The sequence below is a fragment of the Carassius carassius genome, chromosome 33 (assembly GCF_963082965.1).
Source record: "Carassius carassius chromosome 33, fCarCar2.1, whole genome shotgun sequence".
Lineage (NCBI taxonomy): Eukaryota > Metazoa > Chordata > Actinopteri > Cypriniformes > Cyprinidae > Carassius > Carassius carassius.
In genome coordinates, this window is record NC_081787.1 from 6918174 (window position 1) to 6944397 (window position 26224).

General features: G+C 36.2%; 1 protein-coding gene and 1 pseudogene across 1 annotated transcript; one reads left to right on the forward strand and one right to left on the reverse strand.

Annotated features, from left to right (window-relative positions):
- Positions 1-293: 293 nt before the first annotated feature.
- On the forward strand, positions 294-6288 carry LOC132114114 (coagulation factor IX-like; annotated as a pseudogene).
- A 2317-nt stretch (positions 6289-8605) lies between these two features.
- LOC132113616 (proto-oncogene DBL-like) lies at positions 8606-25244 on the reverse strand. Its single transcript, XM_059521471.1, has 27 exons — positions 25062-25244; positions 23520-23639; positions 23317-23433; positions 23086-23235; positions 22359-22480; positions 22124-22238; positions 21279-21398; positions 21003-21194; positions 20125-20316; positions 19750-19921; positions 19274-19356; positions 17686-17768; positions 17544-17610; positions 17310-17425; positions 15995-16064; positions 15788-15880; positions 15604-15696; positions 14772-14897; positions 14402-14623; positions 14056-14148; positions 13144-13222; positions 12993-13056; positions 12048-12148; positions 10375-10487; positions 10167-10279; positions 8902-9005; positions 8606-8800 (listed from the first exon to the last, which is right to left on the reverse strand). The coding sequence occupies exons 1-27, from the start codon at positions 25203-25205 to the stop codon at positions 8760-8762; spliced, it is 3105 nt and encodes a 1034-aa protein (XP_059377454.1). The 5' UTR covers positions 25206-25244; the 3' UTR covers positions 8606-8759.
- Positions 25245-26224: the final 980 nt, after the last annotated feature.

A 26224-nucleotide genomic window follows, 5' to 3' on the forward strand; every position in this document is an offset into this window, starting at 1 on the left:
TAGACGATAATGCTTTCATTATGATAGAGAAGTATTGCATATTTCATCGCATTCTAGTATCATCTCTTTTCTCTAATGGTGAAAGAGGAAACCATTGAATGTTAAATTAATTCAAGAGGGGGAAACTATCTAACACTTACATTATTACAACGCTAACTACTCACTGAAGCAGCAGCACCATCTAGTGGAGATTTTAATTGTGAAACTTTGTGATGCCAACACAAACACATACGCACGGACGCACGCACGCACTCTCTCACTCAGAATATCCTGTGCCAGTCGTTTGTGTGGAAGTGTGGCAGGCAGGTGTACTTTGGAGCGTTGGATCAGGTTATTTGTCAGCTCACCGTGAAATAATAAGAGACTGAATTTGGATTGATATATGGCTTCATTCATTCTCCTTCTTTTCCCATATATTCTGCTGAAGGCCTTTGCAGGTAGGACCTACAAAACCATTTACCTCTGATAAATTAGACTTCTTAGAACAATGTGTTTTATATGTTACTAGTTAAGTTTCCATGTGGCAAAGTCAGTAAAACAGCTGTGAAAACTTTTGCCTGCGGTCCCACATCTGTCACCAACACATCTGCACAGTCTTCCAATTAGACAATCAAACCCACATCCAGCACTTCCAAACCAGACAGCTGGACACCCCTACAGATTCTTAACAAAAAGGCAGCAAGGTCCCACCATCTCATGTTGAACTCCCCAAATGGGTCTTTGTACCAACAGTAAATGCCCCTATAGTCGTATTGTTGGTGGCAATCCTGTTTTACCTGGAGAAATCCCTTGGCAGGTAAAGATTATACATTTTATGTGCTATAGCAGTCAACATGCCTTTGATCAAATCATCTATTAGTAAATGGAGTTAGGTCACATCTGCTACAACCCAATCTGTTAGTGCACCCAAAATCATGTCATTTAGCTCTAGGTGGCGCTGGTGGCGCGCTTAACACAGCAGGCGTTCTGTGGAGGCTCCATCTCAACCAGTTATGGGTCATTACTGCAGCCCACTGTCTGCTAGGAAACAAGCAGTGTTGGGGAGTAACTAGTTACATGTAACGGCGTTACGTAATTTAATTACAAAATTATTGTAACTGTAATTAGTTACAGTTACTAAGAAAAAATGAGTAATTAAATTACAGTTAGGCTACTTATGAAATTTTTAACGATTACAAAGGGGATTACATTTGAATATTTACACACATCCACATACAGATTTAACTGATTTCTTTCCCAAATTGCACTGACTATTCTGAGACATACGCCCTAATAATTTCCGGGATGCGGAAATACAGTCTGGTTCGTAGAATCCAGTCATAAAAACGAAATGCCTAACGCGGACGGAATATGCCACATTTTGGATGACTAAATCAAAAGTAGGTCAGTACACTTGAATCAAAACATGACATCGACTAGTGTCTGTGAATATAAGCCCCAAAAATGCAATATATGACTTGCACATTCTGCGTGTATGTGGAAATCAGGCGCGGACTGGACACCGGGAGAAAGGGGACAATTCCCGGTGGCCTGGCAGCCGATTTTGCCCCACTATTTAATATCATTATTGTACAATTGCCTGCCGAATGTACTAAAGCGATCATTTGCGAATCCGCCATTTGATAATTAAATCTCTAATAAGTCATGAATTGTTAGTCATGACTCGCGCGCTCTCCGCGCCTCCGCCAAACGGTTTGGATCAGACTCAAGAGTAATCAATGCGAGAGAGAGAGAGAGAGAGAGAGAGAGAGAGAGAGAGAGAGAGAGAGAGAGAGAGAGAGAGAGAGAGAGAGAGAGAGAGAGAGAGAGAGAGAGAGAGAGGACTGCTGGAGCAGAGAAGCAGAACAACTGTTCAGGGTTTCAGGTCAGTTTCATCTGTAAAGATGCTTTTTTGTCTTTGTTTTTTTATTTATTTAATCAAGCAGCAGCACGTTGCTCACCAGTCATCGCTCAAAATACTATATAAAGGACATCATTATTATCAGTTGTAATGTTACAGTAGTAATTTAGCTGAAAAAAAAAATCAGATTTTTTTAATAGGTTTAGGGGGAGCTACGACAGACAACAACACAACCCTTACGAAAATTAACATTTTAATATTTAACTATAAATCCAGAGAAAATGGTTACTATTGGTTAACTGTGGTAACCAAAAATGTAAAATTATTTTACAAATGTATTTATTTAAAAATCCATTTGCAAAAAAAACAAGGTTATTTTACTTTTATATAGGCTAATAAAAGCATGTTTAACTTTTGTAAGGGAAAAACATGAATCGTGTACAGTATTAGGATTTTTCTATAAAGATATTGTAGTATTGTAGAGTATTGTATTGTAAAGTATAGTTTTGTTCAATCTTGAGTATTAAAGTCATGAGAGAGATGGATAACAGGGCAAAATAAAGAGACTGAAGAGAAAAATGGAAGTGAAGGTGCAGTTCAGGAGACAACTTTTAATTATTTTGCATGTCCCCAAATTAAAGATTTAAACCTTTTTTTTATGTCAGGTCCATACAAAAAATAGTTTTGTCCATGAATTTGTTTGTATGAGGTTGAATTTTCCAGTCTGAATTTTTTTCCCAGTCCGCCCCTCCTGTAAATTAATGGCAAAGACATGGTTTCATTTACTACACATAGGCCTACTGAAGCTCGCAGTGTTTTCAACCTCTGCTGCCTCAATATAGGAGTACACGAGCACATAAACATAATCTCTAGAACTGCTCTGTGTCACTTCATGTGCATTTTACTTATTTTGAGAAAACTATCATCATACTGTATACAGAGACAGCAGTTTAAAAAAAACACCAATATTTCAGGAGTTTATTACACAGAATACGTCACATGCTTATTAGATAACTGTATTTAAGTTGATGTATATGCTTTTATTTATTATTCTTTAATTTTCACAAATTTATAAAAGTAATCAAAAAGTACTCAAAAGTAATTAGTTACATTACTTTAATAAAGTAATTGAAAAAGTTACACTACTATTACATTTTAAACAAGGTAACTTGTAATCTGTAACCTATTACATTTCCAAAGTAACCTTCCCAACACTGGAAACAAGAATGAATCCTTCTTCATCAGAGTTGGTAAGACCAGAACAATAGCCAAAGAAATACTGATTCAATTAAACTGATGTATGGCCCCAATATTTAAATATATAAAATATTGAAAAAAATAAATTCCTTATATTTAAAATCTATTTAATAGTAAAATATGAAAACAAATATTTAATATGCAATCACAACATACACAGCATTATAACTTTCTTCATCAATGTTTTTTTTTTGTATTTCAGTAAAAACATCTTAACATCCAAGTTTTTAGAAAACATTAACTTTCTTTTACATTTTAGTACATTTTGTCAGATTTATAAGAGATATCTTATAAATATGACAAATTGTATTTATAAACTGTATTTAAATACACGCATTATTGTTCAAAATTTTAAGGAAAAACAGACAGTAATGACATTTAGAATTATTTAACAAATATAAGATTTTTGTTTCAAATAAATATTTTACTATATTGTTTTTACATTAATCAAATAAATAAAGCTTTGGTGTGCATAAGAGACTCTTTCCAAAACCATTTCCTTATTCAATGTTGAATCGCAGGTAAATTTATCTTTTTTAAGAATCTGTAGATATTTTTTTCTGACATTTTTACAGATCCAAGACCAGTTATTAATAATATTATTAAACTAAACAACTACTGTATGTTTCACAGGGGAGCATGACGTCTCCAAGACTAAAGGCACAGAACAGAATCTGAACATCACCCGATTCATCTTACATCGCCATTATGACTGCAAAGTAAGCCTCTACAGTCATGACATTGCCTTGTCGAGGCTGCAAAGCCCCATCTGTTTTACCCCAAATGTACGTCCCATCCCGTGCTCTTCTCCAACTCACTGCTGCAGTCTGGATCTCTACTGTCAGTAGTTGGGGCCGTCTGCGCTTCCAAGGCCGAAATGCAGAAGGTTGAGTTGCCTTATGTCGAAAGAACAGTAAGGAAATCAGCAGTGATCTGATCACATACTTCATGTTCTGTGCTGGATACTCAACAGGGGCGTAGATTACGCGGGGGACGCGGGGGGATGTAAGATGAAGACGCTCTCCCCCCCCCCCCCACTTTTAATATCACGGAAATTCGTCCCCCGCACTTTTTCGGTCAAGTTTGTTCTCATAGAGGTTTTCAAGAGTTGGTGTGAATAAATATAGATTGAAACTCAAAGAGACGGGATAGTCTGCATATGATTTGATATTTTATTCGGATCCAGAATACACATAGACAGTAAAAGAAAGAGAATACAGCGAGATGAACATCAAGGAGTTTCATTCATACTCGAAGCCGGAGGGCGCTCTCGCGCAGAAAGTCATTTCAGGAAATTCCTAATATGGGCAAAAGCGTCCAGCTATCACTGTATGAAAACAGTTTTTACACAAAAAAAAGCCCAGAAACTTTTGCAAACACGAAGACATTAAACATACGATTGCAACAATACATGGTTTTTCAAGTAATCTCCAGCAGGTGATAAATAAAGTATGAACAATGCAGTACCAATTGACATATCATTTATTACAGAATAGAAACTATTCTGCCTTACGTGATAAAAAAAAATAGTTTGTAGTATATCAACAAATCATTATTATTTGTTATTGTCCAGCATTATAGATAAATTATAGATTTCTAAGGCATTTAAGTTTTTTAAATTAAAATTTAAGTTGCCTATATCCACTACCAGTCAACAGTTTTTGAACAGTAAGCTTGTTAATATTTTTTTTTAAATAAGTCTCTTCTGTTCACCAAGCCTGCATTTATTTGATCCAAAGTAAAGCAAAACAGAAAAATTGTGAAATATTTTTACTAACCTATTTAAATTAACTGTTTTCTGTTTGGATATATTTCAAAATGTAATTTATTGTAATTTTGTAATGTAAATGTACAAATGTAATTTTTAGTATCATTACTCCAGTCACACGATCCTTTAGAAATAATTCTGATATTCTGATTTGCCTCTCAAAAAATAGATAAATAAATAAACATTATGATAATGTTGAAACCAGCGGAGTAGATTTTTTTCAGGTTTCTTTGATCAATAGAAAGTTCAGAAGAACAGCATTTATTTTGAAATAGAAATCTTTTGAAAAATTATTGCTTTATCATCATTGCTTTTGATCAATTCAAAGTGAAGTTAAGTGACATACAGCCAAGTTTGGTGACCCATACTCAGAATTCGTGCTCTGCATTTAACCCATCCAAAGTGCACACACAGCACTGAACACACACCCGGAGCAGTGGGCATCATTTATGCTGCGGTGCCCGGGGAGCAGTGGTGTTGCTGGCCTGAGACTCTGAGAAAAAATTATATTGTGTGGTGTTGCTGGCCTGAGAAAAAAAAAAATTATATTGACTCTAAGCTTTTGAATGATATAGTAGTGTATTATGTTGCAAAAGCTTTTTATTTCACATAAATGCTGATCTTTGGATCCTTATATTCATCAAAGAATACTGAAAAAAAAACTTGTTTTAAATATTGATAATCAGCAAATCAGCATATTAGAATGATTTCTGATTCATGTGACACTGAAGACTGAAGTAATGATGCTGAAAATACAGCTTTGATCACAAATAAATTACATTTTAAAATATATTCAAATAGGGAAAAAAGTTATTTTAAATATAAAAATATTTCACAATATTACTGTTTTTGCTGAACTTTGGATCAAACAAATGCAGGCTTGGTGAGCAGAAGAGACTTCTTTAAAAACAAAATATCTTACAGTTCAAAAACTGTTGATTGGTAGGCTATATAGATTACAGAAATGTTTATATATATATATATATATATATATATATATATATATATATATATATAATTTCTGTCCCCCTCACTTCTGAAAAGATGGCTACACCCCTGATACTCAGATTCTCCTAAAGACGCGTGTCAGGGGACAGAGGAGGACCTCATGCCATACTCTACCACAACACTTGGTTCCTCACAAGCATTGTCAGTTGGGGAGTAGAATGTGCCAAGAAAGGGAAGTACGGAGTGTACTCCCAAGTTGGTAACTATTATCGTTGGAAGGTATACTGCTTAAAAATATGGACTTATGACTTAAACGTTAATCTGCACACATGGAGTATTAAATTTTAGAGAGAGAGAAGATGAACTTGTTTAATTAAATGAAGTGAAATAAATACAATTATTGATCATAATCCACTTTTCCCATTGTAACCGACTGTAGTCATGCTCCGTCCCTTAGGACTTGGCTGGCCAATGAGATTCCATCAATAAACCCTGTGCAGCATTTCATCATCTATACATGACTTCATACCTTCACTGTCCCATAAGGACATTTAATAATCCATGGACACATGCTGTTTTCTCACATGGTTTAATGAAAGCAAGTATGTTATTAAGCAATGCACTGTCTTGCCACATGGTAAGAACCTGCTAAGGTTTCTTGACTGAGAACTCTATCTCTCATTCAGACAGAAAGAAGAAAAATTTAGCCACTAAAGCTTTGAACTGCTGCTGCCTTCAGAGGGAGAACTGGAGGAACGTGAAGGGGGTTACTGGAAATATCCGACACTAGAAACCTACTTAAGATTTCAACAGCGTTCTTTAAAATAGTCGTGACCTAGTTCTGAAAATCTTACCCGTAAACACTGGAGGCATCAGATCACTCACATCTCGCCCGTGAAAGATCCTTTTATCATTTGAGGCCAGTCTCTGAAAGATAACAGAACTGATGTTTATGATGTATATATAGCTTTTGACTCAAAAATGTCTTAGAAATTAACATTTTTTTTTACCATTATTTTCTAATTTGGGGTCAGTATTTATTTAAAAAAAATTGAAAGAAATGTTAATTAAATTTCATTTAAAAAATGCATTCAATTGATGAAATTTAAACAGGAGCACAACTGTTTTCAGCACTGATAAGAAATATTTCTTGAGGATCATGTGACACCGTAGAGTGGAGTAATGATGGAGAAAATTGAGCTTTGCATCACAGGAATAAATTACATTTATATTATATTACAATATATTAAAACAGAAAAAAAATTGCAATAACAGTTCACAGTTTTTACTGTATTTTTGAACAAATAAATGCAGCGTAGGTGAGCAGAAGAGCAGACATTAAAAAATCTTACTGACCTCAAACCTTTGAACACTAGAGTAGTTAAATAATAATACTATGTATTTTAGGTTCAAATTATTTAGTATTAAATAGTTTTATTTAAAAAAATGTATTTCTATTTTCAATAGGCTGTACAAATTTAAATATTGTTACAATACAACAGTCAACACAGATACATTCCTTCAAAAAGAATAATTTAGAAGCCAGTGCCAAAAAACAAACAAAAACAAATATTACGATTAAATGCCATTAGATATAGTGGAGTCCAAAAATCTGAGACTATAAGTGAAAATGCTTCTGTTTCACATTATTTCTGAGTGAAAAATTGAATTGATATGATCATTAAATTTTGAATCCCAGATTGTCAATGTGCTGTATGTTTGGACATGAATAGGCATGTAAATATGAAAAGCTGACAGTATATATTCTTATATATTCAGTCTTCAGGAAGTTGGGTCCTTTACATGCCTTGATTTTGAGTGGGTGGCTGCACGCTGGAAGGGAACAACTTCATAGCAAAATTAATAACATAGAGATATGTACTGCACCGTGTCTCCTGCTGCTACACACAGCTTATTTCCATATCAAACGTTGGTATATCAAAGTCAGCCCTCCAACTGTAGGCCTAATTTAATGTAGTAAATTCATATAAGTCTGCAATTAATATTTAATTAAGCATTCTAAATAGAGGGTATATTTAATGTTTGCTGTATGATTTGCTCCCTTAATAAGAAACCTCCATCAACACAACTCTGATTTCGCAGCCGTGCCAATAATTCAACACTCATGTGCTCTGCTCACCACCTCACAACTCCTATGTGGCTCCAAAGTCAACATTTACATGACGGCCCCCAGGTCTTCAAGCTGGCAGAGTAGATTCTGCATGTAAAGTGCCTGGCTAGAGAATTTTACCAAATAGGTGAGGTAAGAATTGACGGCATGCAAAATTCATCCGGTTTAAAACTGTAGAGAGACACAAAGAGTCACAAATGTATGTGATCTGAATAAAGTGCTTTTAATTTTATAAACTAGTGCACTACAGAGCAAAATCTGTATTAAATAAAAATGGGTAAACAGGCATTATGGCACTGCATGATTTGGCACAGAAGTTCTCAGGAAGAGCTCAGATTGAGGATAAATATAACAGTAACAGTACAAGATAAATAACAGCACGTACACACAGTTAAAAAATTCAGGTACTTTACGAACAGGATGATTTCATAGGTCTTCTGGGAGAGTTAACAGTGAAGACAGCAATGAAGGGGCCTTTTGTTGGGCTTTGATTAATTAAAAACAACTCTAAAGTCTTCTGGGACAATACCAGAGTCAGAATGTTCTAGGCTTCACCTAGTCAGGAGGACTGAAGTGTGTTTAGGCAGAGGACAGATGTTTAAAAGCACTCTCTGGGTTTTCTGAAATTGTGATCTCTTGTAAGATGTAAAACTATTTGTCTTTTGCATTTTGGTAGCATCTGTCAAAGAGGATCAGTACAAAACATCTGGAATACAATCCTGCTGGTCTGGTCTGGTCTGAGTCCATGTAGTCACTTACAGTCCGAGCTAACAAGTGTGAATGTTAAAGGCCCAATAAAAAACTGGGCCATTCCTTCACGGCGAGCTGAGCTTCTGCGCTTTGCGATTCCCTGGGTCTGCAGAGAAGATACAGCAGTATGGATTTTTTGCAACAAGGAAACTCGACTCTTCAGGGAAGTACTCAAAAAAGGCAGTGGATGTCAAAATGGACTCTCACCTCCAAGCCGGTTGGAGTGATTCTTGAGGCTTTCCCCAAGGATGCCCTGCAGATTGGCAGTAGGGATACGGCCTTCCTGTCTGCGACTCAGATTCTTCACCAGCCTGTGACAGTACACAGCTATACTGATTCAAACCAAACCAATAACTATATCCACTTAGTGCCATTAAATTTGAGTTGTTGAACATATGCATTTAATGAAATAATCTGCTTAAATATAGGTACCACCAGGAAAAAAGTTCACTCAAAGCAGCTTTGCATTATTAAACAGGAAAGTAATAGAATCAGTGATGCCAGCTTCATAAAACATCTCAATTCTGCTGTAAAGCAGCTCTAAAAAAGCAATAGTGTCTTTGTTTAGCTCCAGTGAGCTCCAAGTTGATCCCATTCAGTTCAGTAACTGTGTAAAAGTCTATGAATGGTGTAGAAGTATAAGCATGCATTTATTCATGCATTTTTAAACTATTAACTCAACCTGTGCATTTGAAAGGGATCTTATTCTGAATTTTTGCCCAATACTGTTAAAGTTGTTTTTTCTTATACAGGACATACATAACTAATACGGGACTAATTTTCCTTTAAAAAAAACAAAACAAAAAACAAAAAAAACATTAAGGGAATCAAAGTCATGCTGTCAAAATTAAAGGGATAGTTCATTAAAAAATGAAAATATCTATCATCAATTATCATATTCTTACAAACCTGTATCACTTTTCTTTCTTCAGTGGAACACAAAAATTATATTTTGGTATCCAAATAATTTTGGTTACTATTGAGTTCCAACTGTACCACTGAGACATTTCTCAAAATGCATTTTTTTTTATGTTAAGTCATATAAAGCCACAGAGATTTGGAACAACATGAGGGTGAGTAAATGACAGAATTTCATTTTTGTATGAACTATCCCCTTAATTTCTGCCAGAATATTGCTTTACATTCTTTTATATTTATATTTCTGGGAAGTTGTGGCCTAGTGGTTAGAGAGTTTGACTCCTAACCCTAGGGTTGTGGGTTCGTGTCTTGGGCCGGCAATACCACGACTGAGGTGTCTTTGAGCAAGGCACTGAACCCCCAACTGCTCCCCGGGCGCCGCAGCATAGATGGCTGCCCACTGCTCCGGGTGTGTGTTCACAGTGTGTGTGTGTGTGTGTTCACTTTAGATGGGTTAAATGCAGAGCACGAATTCTGAGTATGGGTCACCGTACTTGGCTGTATGTCAACACGACACTTTCACTTTCACTTTTATTTTCATGCACATCACTCACCAATGGCCATCATTTTCCTCATGTTGTAGTTGTATGACATCACCGCACTTAATGAGGAAGTTTTCTGTCCCATTTTTATGCCACTCGACGAAGGCCCTGTACCTGCCTGCAACCTAAAACAAACAGTTGAACAAGTAAAAAAAAAAAAAAAAGTGTTGCCCACAACTTATACAAGTAACTGAGTGAGTGCGGGATGTCCGTCTCTCACCAAACGGGCAGCGTCCTCCTCCTCAGTGTCAGACGGGTTAGAGAGGCTGTTTGCTCCACTCCAGTCCTCCAGACCTTCACAGATATCTACAGAGTAAGGTGTGCCCGGCCAGTCTACCACAAACACATCGCATGCTTCAGTGTAAACCCTTATATTCTGATTAATGAAATCATGCATGTGCTTGGAGAAATCACACGCTCTTTAATGTTTACTGAGTGTGTGGCTTCGAGCTTTGCCTTGAAGTTTGTGATGACAGGGATAATGGTTTTAAAATAGAAACATGAATGTGTGTTGGCTATTTTGAACAGCAAGCATCACACTTCAGCAGCACAGCTTTGTACAGGTATGTGTGCAAATATGTGTTTATATGTTGGTTTGTGTACTGTATCTAAGGCCCAAAATAGAGTGGCAATTACATGTGTGGCACTACTCTTGTGTCATTTGTGAGTTTCTTTACCTGTCCATTTACAGTTATATTATTTAGTTGTAGAATATTTTATTATTCAGTATATGAATCAAGTAAAATTAATATGAATATAGCCATGTTTGTAATGTATATCATGTGTTTCTTGTATGTAAAGAAGCCTGCAGGAGAGGTATCTATTATGATCATAATGTTTCCTGTGTTTATGGAGAACTGGAGGAGAGTAAAATGTGCACATTACATGGGGTAGAAGGACTGTGTATGAAACGTGTTAAACACCTTGAGGAAAAACAATATAAAGATTGCGCTGACAGACTTGAGAGATTCTCTGCAGTTTCTCAGCTTCACTGTCTCTATCTTCTGCATTAACATTAAATACGATAACTAAGAGGAAATATGCAAACACAAAAAATTATGAAAAGGGGTTGTTTGTGGTTTGAATATGCAAAATAATACAAAAAATAATAATTATTATTTTAATATAAATTATTAATACTTAAACATGTACTATAAATATATAAACACATTTTTAAAATAAGTCTTTTTAAAATAAGCTGACCAAGACTGGATTTATTTGATCTAAAATACAGTAAAAAAAACAGTAAAATATTAAAACCATTCATTTTCTATTTTAATATATTTCAAAAAGAAATGTATTCCTGTGATGGCAAAGTTGAAACTTCAGCATCATTACTCTAGTCTTCAGTGTCACATGATCCTTCAGAAATCATTTTGATATGCTGATTTGCTGCTCAAAGCAAATATCTTTGTGACAATGTAAAAGTCTTTGCATTCAATTTTGAAAAAATGTGATCCTTGCTAAATAAAATAATTACTTAAAAAATAGGTTTACGGTAGTGTGTATATATATATATATATATATATATATATATATATATATATATATATATATGTTGTATATATATACAATATATGTTGTACATATATGTATATATGCAGTGAATATCAATGTTAATAATGCTAATGTGTAACCCAAAAACAATCTTGTTTCATCATACTTGTTGTTTTCCTGCTTACAAGATACACCACAGCAAATGCATAAATAAACTTCAAGAGCCAATATTTGGTCTTTTAACAGTTCTACAACTCCAGTTTAAGACAAAATTTGTACTAAAAATTAACTTTGTACATTAAGACCACACATGCATGGATTTGGCCTAACACATTCTATATTTGCATACTTAAACAGATATTAGGGTTGTGCATGCAGTTTGTGTGTAACACTCACTGCGTCTGTTGCGCTGATGCTGGGTTGAGCAACTGAACGGGTCTGGACTGCTGTGGCTTGACTCAGTCCCCTCTGAGCTGACTGACGCTCTTTGCTGTTTGCTGTGAGACAGGAGCAGAGCATGAAGTAAATCAACAGTTATTCACACATACACCATCTCTTAGTCATAAAACAGGAGCCAAACCAGCCATCAGCTCAGCACAAACCATGTAAGAAGCTGGCAGATATGGACAGATGGCAGTAATTTCAAGCCTGCAAGGCAAATGACTCTTTTATAACAGCATAGAGACATGCTGATAAGGAAATTGAGCAAAAATAAGGTGATACAGTCTTGATTTGTCAACATACAACTCAACAGGCTGAGCCAGTTACAACCATTTTATCATATTAGTCTTGATCTCAAAATAAGGCCCGTCTTCAAAGCACTGCTTAACAGCCAAAACAATGGAGTCAAACCAAACTCTTCTGTTGTTTGCTTTTGTTTGCATGTCATCAGATTCAGAGATGCTGGCAAAGCATCTACCTGTTATGGTAATGATAAGGGTACTGCTGGTAAGATCGGAGGGCTGGAGTGTCTATGAAGGGGATGACATGGTGACTACAGAGCAGCTGTAGCAGCCCTTTATGTGACGGAGCACAGATCTTGCTTCTTAGCTAACAAAGTTACATATAATTAAAAATAAATTTTGGACCGTGCTTATACTGTACATCACATGATTTGCTAAAGTGGGGACTGTAAAAGCAGGGAGAGTACTGAAATAATTGGTGGGATTGTGAGAGGGAAGTGAAATGTGAGAGATCTAACAGCTAAAAGGCAGCAAAGAGATGGTCTAAGCCAAAGGTTCAAGGAGAGAAAGAGTGATCGGTGAGTGTTTAATATGACGGTTGGATCAGGGATTAAAGAGGGGCTCACGAACAGTGATCTGTACACTAGTGGATTCTTACCTCACTGAGAGAGGATGAGACATCTGCATCTGCTCTGAGACTGCAGCAGAGGGACACAGCTCTTCTGGACCAGTGAGAGAAGGTCACAAATTACTCAAAGTACTTGTGCAGGAATAATAGTGATATGTGATCATGGGAAATGCATTGAGACCTCTGAGGTGTTTCTGCTGGCTGGTCAGGATCTTTCTGATCTCGTTCAGCCAAGCAATCTTCACCTCCACTGTGGGTGCCTATGAGACGTTTTTGCATAACAGTGGTAAACGTGTGTGTGTGTGTACACGTACACACACACACACACACACACACACACACACACACACACACACACACACAAGTATGTATAGTTTATTTAATTATTGTTTTTTAATTGTTTAGTAAATAGCAGCTGAGACATTATTTACAACTTTGCAGAAACTTCATGTATGGATCCATAATAATAATAATAAGATTAAAATATTTTTCAAATGATTCTTTCTTCCTAAATAGTGAGAATTTGTGCATGTTTGAGATGTTAAAATTTTCTCAATGTACTTTGGATTTATAAGTTCTTTCATTTATTAATTTAATTTAGTTTTTGTATTTATTTAACTGTTTAAAGTGGGGAAGTCTTGGCCTAGTGTTTAGAGAGTTTGACTCCTAACCCCTAAGGTTGTGGGTTTGAGTCTCGGGCCGGCAATACCACGACCGAGGTGCCCATTTTGGATAGGTTAAATGCAGAGCACGAATTCTGAGTATGGGTCCCCATACTTGGCTGTATGTCATGTCACTTATTTTTATATATTTGAATGAGAAATATATAATGAAAGTCACATAATACATCAATTTCTATATAATACACTGTTAGAAATGTTCTTTTGACACCGAAGGATGTATATATCTGAAACTTAAATAAATGTGAATATAGTTCTCGAAGTTTAATTTATTTGCATTTAGACAAATCAAGTGTAACAGATGTAAATTTGTGGTTTGATGCATCTAACTGAAATACCTTCTCTGAAAATTAGTTGAGAAGAATTGCTATGACATTCATTTTTGGATGAACTGTACCTTTGAACGTTCTCACCTGGATCACATAGACTTCCTCTCTGCCACTGTACCAGATCTCGAACTTCTTCACATCTCCTTTGACATTTTCTGTAATGCCGACTGCACTCATCTGCAAACAGCATTTTATACTCACAGATGAAAAAAAAAAAATGCGATTCTGAAAACACACATCTACCCGCTATACAAACATGTCATATCCTGTCACATCCTGTGATGAAGTTCCAGATTTTAAAAACACGGAAGGAAATGTTATCATGAGTAAACAGGATGACATACAACGATGCAGCCACATGATGTGACGTGATGCTGGCAGGGCTTTCTGAGATTGTATATGTGCTCCCAGCAGGAAGTGTGTGCCATACCTTAAGACAGTTCTTGAAGCTGTAGGAGGGAGTTTTGTCAGCGTTCTCTCCATGTTCCTCTCGACGCTTGCAGAAGAGGAGTGCATGCTCATGCAGGAACAGGTGTCGCTGCATGGGCTTGAAGCGGGCCAGCTCCTTCACGCGGGTCGGACCCTTCTTATGACTAATCCACACGCTGAAGGAGCCCTGCATTAGCACACGGCCCAGATTGCTGAGATCCCCCTGCAACATACAACATGTTAACTTCACCTTCACCTTCACACACACACACACACACACACACACACACACACACACACACACACACACACACACACACAAAGACTCTCAAACTCACACACACTCACTGTAAAGTTGGTAAAAATCTCACCTCATATCCGGTGATGGCAATCTGGTGCATTGAGTCATTGACTGACTTCAGCAAGTCCAGCATGGCCTCTAGCGCCCCCTGCAGCTCAGAAACTTTCTCACAGCCTGAGCTGTACTTCACAAGCTCCTATTATCAAACACACATACAATTCCTCTGATTTATAGGACAAAAATATTCCTACAGAAAACAATGCAAAGTTGCTATGGAATAAAACTTCATATGTCTCAGTTCTGACTTTATCTCTCACCACTGTGAGCTTATATGACGCAATTCTGAGTTTTTTCTCAAAATTCTGTTTCTTTTTCCTCCCAATATTAGGCATCTGACCGGACTGCAAACACATGCAAAATCATGAGAATTTTTTTTTACATCTCACAATTATGACTTTTTTCTTACAATGTTGAGTAAGTATCTCACAATTGCAAGTTATGAACTCTTAACTGCCAGTTTACATCTCTTATATTTTTTTCTTCTTAGAATTGTAAGTTTACATCTTACAATTTTGACAAAGTTTACTTTTCTCGAGAAAAAAAAAAGTCTTGTAAATTGTAAGGCATTAACTCACAATATCAAGAAAAAACTCTTTTATATTTTTCTTCTGTGGCAGAAGTATGGTTCCACATGTTGGATTGTGATATAATACCAAATGCATAAACATACTTCAGTTCACATGAACCATATCTCAGACCTTTTCAAGCACACCCAGGTGTGATTTGCTGAACAAACAGACTTTATTAAAACGGAAATATTAAAACGAATAAAATTATAAAAGATACATCATTTTATATGAAAACACCCTATATGCAGATTTGTATTCAGATGAAGCTCGCACCTTTAATAGGAGCTGATACTTTGTAAGGCGCTGGACTGGTTTCAGCAGGTATGAGTCAAGAGCAAGTTTGTGTTCCAGCTTCTTTTGGCACTCCTGAAACACACAGGACACGTCTCAGAGCTCTTTCTAGATTCTTGCCAGTGTGCTGCAAGTATTGACTATAGATGGAGAACGGTTTCGATACCTGAAAGAACAGGCAGTCCGAGAACTGCCTCCATAAGGAATCAGATCGAGGCTTGTTCTGACAGTAACATTCATATAAATGGAAATGGTCTTTCTGAAAACAGGCAGATATTTTGTGTTAGATATGTTTTGAGGAAAAAAATTATAATTGGAAAGACATGAACAGTACCCCGAAATTAGTCTCATATGGTGATTTAAAGTTCCTCACCCTTTCCAGAAAGCAAGCCCCTACTGCCTCAGGGCTCTCCAGACAGCTTTCCAAATCCTGCAGGAAGACACTAGAGAACAGAAGACACAAGTCATACACTTCAGCAACAATGCTGGGGAAGCTCTTTTGAAAACCTAGCTAATTTGGGGATACCGGTAGTTAAATGTTATTATGCACACCAAGGCTGCATTTATTACTGCAAAAATACAGTAAAAACTGAAATAATATTACAATTTAAAATAACTATTTTCTATTTCAATATATTTTAACATGTCACTTATTCCTGTCATGGCAAAGCTTAATTTTTATAAAATCCTTCTAATATGCTAATTTAATGCTAACAAAACATTTCTCATTATTAATGTTGAAAACACTTAATATTTTTGTGGAAACTAATATTTTTTTTCAGCATTCTTTGATGAATAGAAAGTTTAAAAGAACAGTTTTTATTTAAAATAGTATTTTTTACATGTCTTACAAACAGAATAGTATTAGAATAGAATTATCAATAGATTATTATAATTTAATGCATTCTTGCTGAATAAAAGTATTCATGTTTTTTTTGTTTTTTTTATCCTGTGACGCCAAACTTTTGAAAGGTAGTGTATATAAATTCTCAAATATTATTATGTAATTAGCCATGTTTTAACATCAGAGCAGAGCATAATGCAGAGCACAATTTCCGAGTATGGGACACCACACGTCACGTGACATCACTTTTATCGCTTTCAATTAGTAATCTAATTCTAAATTTGAAATACAAAACTATATAGTGTGTAAACAAATATGCTTATAGTATGTGCTTAATTCCAAGTAGTACTATGCCTTTTTCCGTCTCTGTAATAGATGAGACTGACTGACACTCAGTGAGAAGTCACACAGCTGTCTATCAGAACCCCGCTCTGCTGACGCACTCCCTTCCAGCTGAGCTCTCATTGGCTTAATCAAATCCTTATTTGACCAACAGACATTTAGCTGTAATTAAAGTGCTTTAATTGGCGTAACGGCTTCCTGCAGTCAACCAATTTGGCAATTTGCCTCACCCGGGGATGAAGACCTAGCAGGCTAGACAGGTCTCACAGCCACTGACAAAACAGCTGCCCAATCCGATAAGTTTTATTAATATAAGATTTTTTTATGAAGCTGTCTTGAAGTCAAAACTGTGAGAGTGCATTTGTGTCTGATTTTCAGAGGCTGAGGATTTGCAGTTTTATCGCACAGGAAACAGATTCATATTTTCCGGTCTGAAGCTATTGTTTACCTTTTTCTCCTGCCGTTAGCAGTATTGTATGAAGTTATCTGTGTGAGGCCTTGCCTGCTATGGAAGTTGTAGATATCAGGCAAGTTTCCAAACAGCACATCTCTCTTGTTGCGAAGATTTGTTGGCAGGAGCGGAGAAAGAGACGGGTTGTCCATTTCAGCCCTGTAGCCCTGCAAATCCAGACAGATATAGAGTGAGAGAGATCATAAACAAATCCACAAAATCAACACCTCAGCTTTATGCTCTATCTTGAGTGCCACATTCAGAAAAAAATGAATGTTATGTTACCAGGAGCACTGCCAGCAGCTCCTCCACATAGATCCTCTCGGTCTCGATCAGCTCCTTCATCACATGTCTGGAGTCACACACATCCACAAAGTCAACAGACACATCAGTGTGTCATTTAAACAGTGTCAGACAGCAGACTCACCGTTTGAGCAGATCAGCGCCGTCTTCTCCATCTATACTGTACGGGAGAGAGCTGGCCGTCTGATAGTCATGAATCACCTCGATCTGAACCACACAGAAAAGGATGTCCTTTAGAAACCAGCACATGGTGTTGTTTTAATCAAATCACACATACTGCACCATTTCTACATCTTTTCTGATCGCTATACACCTTTCTTTTGGTATAAAAAAATTGAAACAGTATATTGGTGTTTCTTCAACTTGAGGCAATTCAGGCAGACAGTGGTTGATTTTTTTTATTTAAAACATTTAAGAACTTATGACTTTAACTTTTTATCACATGAAGATCACTTTCAAACAATCTTGGAAACTGATGTGTGAGGTAAAATTAAAATCACTTACTGTATATATAAAAGTGAATACACAGTTTGCCAATGGTGAAAATGTGATTTCATTTGTGATTTTAATGGTATTCAGGATACAATCTATGAAATCAGCCTTGGAAAATGAAGACAGACACAGTTTTTTGTTTTATCCAGCTGTATTTGTTCAGTGCAACTTATAACATCCAAATGAAATATATAACACCAACATGTCAGAAAATAAAAAATAAAAAAAACAGAATCACTAAGTTGGAAAAAAGATCACCTCTTATGTAAGTATTTTGTTGATTCACCCTTTGCTTTAATTACAGCCTTTAGTCTGTTGGTATGTCTCTGTCTCTATTACCTTTGCACATCTAGACTTTGTAATATTTGCCCGCTCTTCTTTGCAGAACTGCTCAAGTTCAGATGAATTTGATGGTGACAGTCTTTCCACAGATTTTCAGAGGAGTTTAAGTCTGGGCTCTGACTTGGTCATGCAAGGACATTCACCTTTTTCTCCTTCAACCACTGTGAGCTCAGTTTTGCTGTGTGCTTTGGGTCATGGTCATGTTAGAAGGTAAACCTTCTTACAACTGACAACTTTCTAGCAGAGGGCAGCAAATTTTCCTCAAGAATTTTTCCTTCTATACTGACAAGTGCTCCAGTTCCTGCTGCAGAGAAACACTTCCATAATAGGATATTACTGTAGGAATGTTGTTTTTTGGAAGGTGAGCTGTATTTGGATTTCCGCCAGACATATTGTTTGGTGTCAAATAAATTCATTTTAGTGTCATCTACCTCAGAATCTTCAAGATGCATTTTTTCCGGAGACCTTTTGACAGTGCCTTGCCACCCATAGTTGATTGTTTGCTTCACTTGCACTACCAAAGACTGAAATGCTCCAGGAAATCTCTTTTCATGCTGAGCTAATCAAAATGAGTTAATCACAGTTGAAAATCAAATGGCTTTGTGTGCCATTGAGGTAATTAGCTACACCTGATTGAGTTTACAAGCCATATTTCTAATTTTTCCAACTCTGTGATTCTGTTTTTTCATTTTAATTTTTGACACGTTGGTGTTATATCTTTCACTTGGATCCTACAGCTGGATAAAATAAAAACTTATTCTTATATATACCCACTCTAGTATACAGTATATTCTGACTTTGGTAGTAAGTTAAGACTTTTGGTAGTAAAGTAACCTCACAAATTTATTTATAAAGAGCAAATGAAAAAGTGCTGTTACCTTCCTGGAATTTGGGCTTTTTCTTGATGTTCTTTTGCCTGGTAGTGGGAGGTCAAATGTGAACTTTAAACCGGAATTAAAATCTGATTCAAGAAAAGCAGTTGGATACAACAGAATTAATATGTATGTATGTTTCAAAACATTTACAAGTGCAGCATCAGCAGGACCTGTGAGAATATTGTTTTGAAGTTGCATGTTTAAATGTAGCAGTTAAATTCAGAGCTATTCAGAGGGATTTATTAGGGAAAAGGTGCAGCCGTGCATTTATAAAGGAGGAGTCTTGACAGCTTCATTAAAGTGTTCGATTTCATTTTTGTACTGCAGCAAGTGATGTACATAGCTTAAGCGCTCAGATATGAAACATTCAGTGCAAAGACTTATTAATAAGGATTAATAACTGATAAGATTGTAAGAAATCATGGTTGAAAAATACTGAGGATATCTGGACCCAAAATTTATATTGTGCTGCCACATACCATGTTTGGGGGAGAAGAGGGGGGATTTTGCACGTGGTGGGTTCTCTGGACGAGGAGCCACCAGTTGGATTGGTCGGACATGTTTGTGTGCCAGTTTCCTCAGACAGTACTGTCTGGAGTGAATCAGAGCCTGCACAGAACTATGCTTCTGAAATGTCTTCTCTATATGAGCCTGAAACACAGAACAGTAAGGAATTTCCATTTATATTAAGCCTAGAATAACCAAATATTTGATAGATTGAGAGGGTACAAATACATTCATCAGAAGCTACATTTCTAAAATGACTATCTAAAAGAATGCCTGGTAATTTACAGCACATCAGCCAACTACTGACACTGGGTCTAGTCTCATTTCTGTAGTCTGATAGTGTTTACCTGTAGACAAAGGGTGAGCACAGATTCATACTCCAGAAAGAGCACATCCTCGCCTGCACCGAGGAGTGGTGGCGCCGCCTCCTGGAACTTCTCGATATCTCGAAGAGCTCTCTGTGCACCCTCTTTAGACTGGAATTTATCCACCTGCTGATTGGCCAAGAGATAAGCGCCATCATCACACCACCGCTGAGCCTGCAAAAGTAAAAAAGATTTTTCTTGTTTTGAAATAAATTAATGCTTTTATTTGGCAAGGATGCATAAAATTGATAAAAAAGTGACAGTATTTATAATTATTATTTGATTCAGAATTATATTGCAAATCAGTGATTGTTCTCTTGATCTTTCTATTCTTTAAAGAATCTGGAAAAAAGGGTATTATGGTTTCCACAAAAATATTAAGCAGCACAACTGTTTCTTGAGCATTAAATCAGCATATTAAAATGATTTCTGAAAGATTGTTTGATACAGAAGACTGGAGCGATGGTGCTGAAAATTCAGCTTTGCCATCACAGGAAGACGTCATATTTTAAAATACATTCAAATAAGAAACAGTTGTTTTACATTGTAATAATATTTAACACTTTTACTGTTCTTCATGTGTTTTTGATCAAATAATTGCAGCCTTGATGAGCATAAGAGGCTTCTTTAAAAAAAAAAAACATTTAAAATATCTTACCAACCAAAAATCAAAAAAACCAAAAGTTTTAAACTGGTGTATATTCGTGCAAAAATGGTATTGTTGCTAATGTTGCTAATCCAGCCATTAAAGATCAGAAATAAACATAAAAGGAAAAGTGAGAGGATTCTCTACAAAAAAATATATAATGTATATATTTTTTTTATAATAGTAAAAAGAAGGAGTGAATGTGTTAGCCCACCTCTTCAAGGCAGCGCAGTAGGGTCTGTGTTTGTGTCAGGGTGTTGCGTTTAGTATTGAGGGCAGAGGTCAGGGTGTCACAGTGATGTCTGAGTTCATTACAGCGCTGGATAATCAGAGCCATGGCATAGTGGTGTCCAGCAGCCAGCTGATGCCCATGCAGGATAAGAACCTGAGCCCGACTCATCTCCTCCTGAAACACACACAATGCTGTCAGTAATATCAGCATATTTGAGACTAACAATATAACATGAACAGGAAGGCAAAATGCAACTACCTGCGCATGTTTTTCCAGACTGTCCAGCTCTCTGACGCTCTGATCTGTTTGGGACAGGGATTCTCCTGTGATGCTTATCTTCCTTTCCTGTGCTCTTAATTTCTCTAAAGAGTATTCCATCTGACAGTAAGAGAATGTTAGGAAAACTAGATCAAATACTTTCATTGACTACTATCATAATAGGAAAAAATATCCTTCTCTTTTCTTTACTTTTGCTCTTAAAAAAGGCCTGTTTTTACTGTATTTCTGATCAACTGATTAATTAAATAATCAATGCTACATAGTATTATTTTAATAAAACAAATCAGCTTTTTAGCATTAATGTATTTCTGCATTTCACACCATTGGGTTTACACAGCATGCGTTGTATTGCGGAGCTGTATTGTTATTTATATATATATATATATAAAATACATTATATATTGTTTAATACTTATTCATATTTATTTATTGCCTGTTCGTATCATATATCAAAATTCTCTGCTATTTTTTTTATTATAGTCTTGCTCAAATTTATTCAAAATAAGCAAGATGTTTATTTTAAGGCATTAAGTGTTAGAAAACTGTGTTGGTATCCAGCTCCAAAACTCAATAAATTAATAAATAAATAAACATTAAAAAATGTTGACAAAAAGTCACTTTAAATTGAATGTTTAAATGTAATGTAAATTTTCTTTTTGCTTTGACAGATCAAACTACCCATCACAAGTGGGGACAATCAGAATCATTTCATGATCAAATGCCAGCGATGGCTTTGTATAGATCATTTGTTTGTGAGCCATCAGAGTGTCTTCATGCTTAAAACAATCAGATGCCATTTTCAATGTTAGGGAAAAGCAGTTCACCTCATGAAAACTGTGCTCATATCTCAGCAGTTGCAAATATTGCTGCAGTTTGAGGTGGTGCTTGTCAAAGAAGCCATCAAAGGCCATCTCCATATCTGTGAGCTGAGCCAGCAGCCTGCAGTTAGGATGTGTCAGAAAGCATAAATTCAAGTTTACATCATTTTAGAAATAAAAAAATATGTGTGTTTGGGATGCAGACTATTTATTTTCAAACAAACATGAACAAACGCTACACCTCTGCATGGTATCCCAGTCCTGTGTCATGTCCCAGCACGTGTCAGAGTCCCCTTCCTTCCTTGAAGCCTCCAGGTTAGAGAGCAGTTGCCGCCCCTCTCTCATCACAGATCTGATGGCATCCTTCACCCATGAAAAACAACAAAAACACTTTGCACTGTGTTCTGCTGTCATTGACATCACAGAATCATGGAACAAAACAACAGCCAGAATGCAAAGAGGCCAAAAAATAAAATAAAATAAAAAACCACAAGATAAGACAAGACTGGAACTAAAAGTGACTGCAGACTGGAGTGGAACACAGCTTTTGTACTCTCATGCTCTGTGTACACTAATTATAGTTTATTCCTCTAGGTTTGGTACTTTTTTAAAGGCTTTCCTTTATTTAGGGTAGATGCTAGGTTTAATCTGATATGAAAACCAGGCTGTTACAGGCACTCTGCTAATAGATTGTCCTGTCAAGAGTTATTTGTCCATTTCTGAGATTCTAAACTACTGCTAATTATTTTGTAATTTTGCAAAACATTTTCAAATTATTATTGCATGCAGCTTTACTATCCTTAATTGAGAGACTACTGCAAAATATATATTTATATTTCTTTCAACACGGAATAATTTATATTAAACAAGAAAATCAAAATATTCAGCAAGGTTGCATTAAATGCATCAGTAAAGACATTTATTTATTCATTTTTTTTATTTGAGTGTTTCATTGAGCTGTACAGTACCTTAAGTCTCCTGTATTTCTCTGTGTGGGACAGCAGGAGAAACTCAATAGCACTGCACTCCTCTGATAACTGGGTCTCAGCCAGCTCTGTTCCAAACGCCTGCAGCATCTGAGCAATGTCCTTTACCATAACCGCAAAACTCTCAATTGCCTGTAAAGAGCAAAATGACTATTTTGTTTAATGTGATATTTCTTTGTGTTTCATTAATATATCAATACCATAATTTTTTACTGTTCTCAAGACGATCCAGTCGCTGTGGCAGTAGTCAAGAGTTCCCCCAAACTCTGAGGTCAGCTGGTTCTCATCAATGTACCGCAGCAGATCTGTGACAGAACTGAGCATCACCACCTTAAAAACAGACGCACATATGCAGGTCAGGGTGGTACTGACTTCACGTAGATTATAAAATTACAAATGAGTGCAATGAGCCATACAGGCATTTTGAGCATAAAATACTCTTGACTAAAGCGGAAGCCAAGATCTGTGACGGTGCGCTGGAAGAAGCTGGTAGGCCTCAGCACCAACACAAGGTGCAGGTTTCCAGGGAATGAGGCCTAAGACAGAGAGAGAGAGAGAGAGAGAGAGAGAGAGATGATAATAGTCTGGCAGACAAACATGGACAGACCACCTTAAACAGGCAGATAAAGGCATGAAGAATCCTTTAAACCTGGGAGATATAAAGTAAAACAGAAAGGAGTTTTATATATTTAAGGAATGTTCTGGGTCCTTTTAATTATTATATTTTATTGTGTTTCCTTTGTCACAGACTGAATGTCAAAATGAAAATCCATTAAAAAAAATCAGCTATTACATGTTTAATACTATGATAAAAAATTTTTTTGAAATATGCATTAACTATTTTTATTACTAATTCAATTATTCCACCACAATAAATTCCATGGCTTAATAAAGTTATCAAAAGTTAGTACAAATGCAAAAAAATGTAATTTCCACCATGTGAAGTTTAAATAAATATGTAAAGCAAGTTTTTTTTCAAGCACTTATATGAATTGCTTTTTAATTGTTTAATAATAATAATAATAAACAATTAAGGTTGCCCAAGATATACATTTAGCAAATATTCTACAAGAATATCTGACCATCTGTACAAAGAGTTAACATGGTCAACTTCACAATTTTAATCATTTGTTTTAAACATTTAGAAATGGTGCAGAACCATATTGCTAATGCATTTAATTTCTATTGTTTTCATTTTAAAAGTTTTCTGTTAATTTCGAGGTTTAAATCTCACATTTTTAATAAGGTCTCAGACTTTTGGACTGTATATGGGATGCCTACAATACATGCAACTCAATTAAAAGAAGAAGATAAAAAAAGCAATAAATGTGATCTAAGTTTGTATATTATTCATGTAACTGAATCAAGTCTGTTACTGTATGTCCTGTATACTACCGTCCCCACCAATCACACTGACAACTCAAAATGTATCCTCAGAGACAACAGCTAGCTGTCAATCAAATTGATGAGACAAGGCTCAAATTAGTTAACACTTAATTACAAGCTGAGGTGAGCAGCCTGATTAGCTGCTCCCAATGACAGCTAATATAAATGAAGCTTATTCATCAGGAGCTGAATCACATTGAGATACATACGTATTTGAAACAAACCTGTCTGAATAGTCTCTTTTATAACTTTGACAAACAAAAACAGGACTTCACGATAGATCATCATAGCACACAGCTCACAGTAACACGACACTGACTCGTCCTTACATATTAGTAAACAATAGAATCATCTGCGAAAATATTCTATCGGATCTCGGATATCGCTAATATGCATGATAATATATTTGTTTTACATTGTTAATAACGCCTCCGCTAGCATTTATTAAGGTCGGATGACTAAGCTAAAGCCGTCCGTCGCGCCGCAGCGTACCGCTACGAGCTCGCGCTGACGCATTGTGCTCATCCAAACTTCAGTCCAACTCTTTAACGAAACTACTCCAGACACATTACCGTAGAGCGGCGGATCCGCGGAAGTCCTCGCCTGCAGTTTCGCTCACTCATAGCGATCGATGTTTCATGAGGATATTTTAAGATTTTGTCCATCCTGATGTGGCAGACCGGTGCCCGGTGCAGTGTACGGTCTACAGGATTCATCGCCACAGCGTCGGGAGGGTGGCAGCACCGTTTCTCCTGCGGTCTCCTCACCTCTCCTTCGTCCCAAGAGCGTCATCATGTAAAAACCTGCGCATGGTTTGTGCTAACTCATGCATTCCCGTTGCCTCGCAGTGAGCTAGGGTTTCACACAAGCTGTTTTTAAACGCAAATTAAAGTTAGTGGTGCCGCATTTAGTTATATATTCAGCCTACAGCTCAGAGAATTGGGCTGAGCGCATGCTGTACTGCAAAACTGCGCTCATCCACTTCAGCACCGCGGACAGCGACAAGCCCTGTTCAGCGCACAGTAAAATACAGAAGCGTGATGCATTCCATCCCCAAAGGACATATAAGGGTCAATGAAGCTTAACGTTTTCCCTGGATCTATTAAGCTATTCAGTAATACAATAAATTCACTAAAGATAAATAAACTTCATTTAAGTTGCAAGATGTTTTCACTTTATAAATTAAAAGTATGTATGTATGTATGTATGCATGCATGTTTATGGCTTAAAGTGAAACCGTCCTGGTATGATTATGAATCCTTAAAAAGCTGAAATTCAGACTTTTATGGTCATCAACATATTGTTTAGTGTTTTGTTTGAATCATCTCTAGAGTAACTCCACAAACAGCTTGATATTTAGGAGTCAAAAATTCATGTTATTTGTACATACATATATATAGAATAAGGGTCATTTTAAATACTTTTTTTGGTAGAAAATAGCATATTTTAAAAAAGTACTTAAACCATAAATAATAATAATAATACAAATAATGGTAAATTATTAATTAAAATAATGAAACACCTTTCAAACTTCTGCATTAAATATAAATAAATGATTATAAATAAAAAGATATTGCAATCTCTTACCGCAAGCCTTGCCAATGCCGTTTTGATTGAGGCCCATGTATCCAATCTTCGGTCTAAAATGATGATAAATTTTACACCAGGTTGCCGTGTTCTGGAAATATGTGGAGTGTATCATGTATCACAGTAACTGCATTTGCTCTTGGTTAAG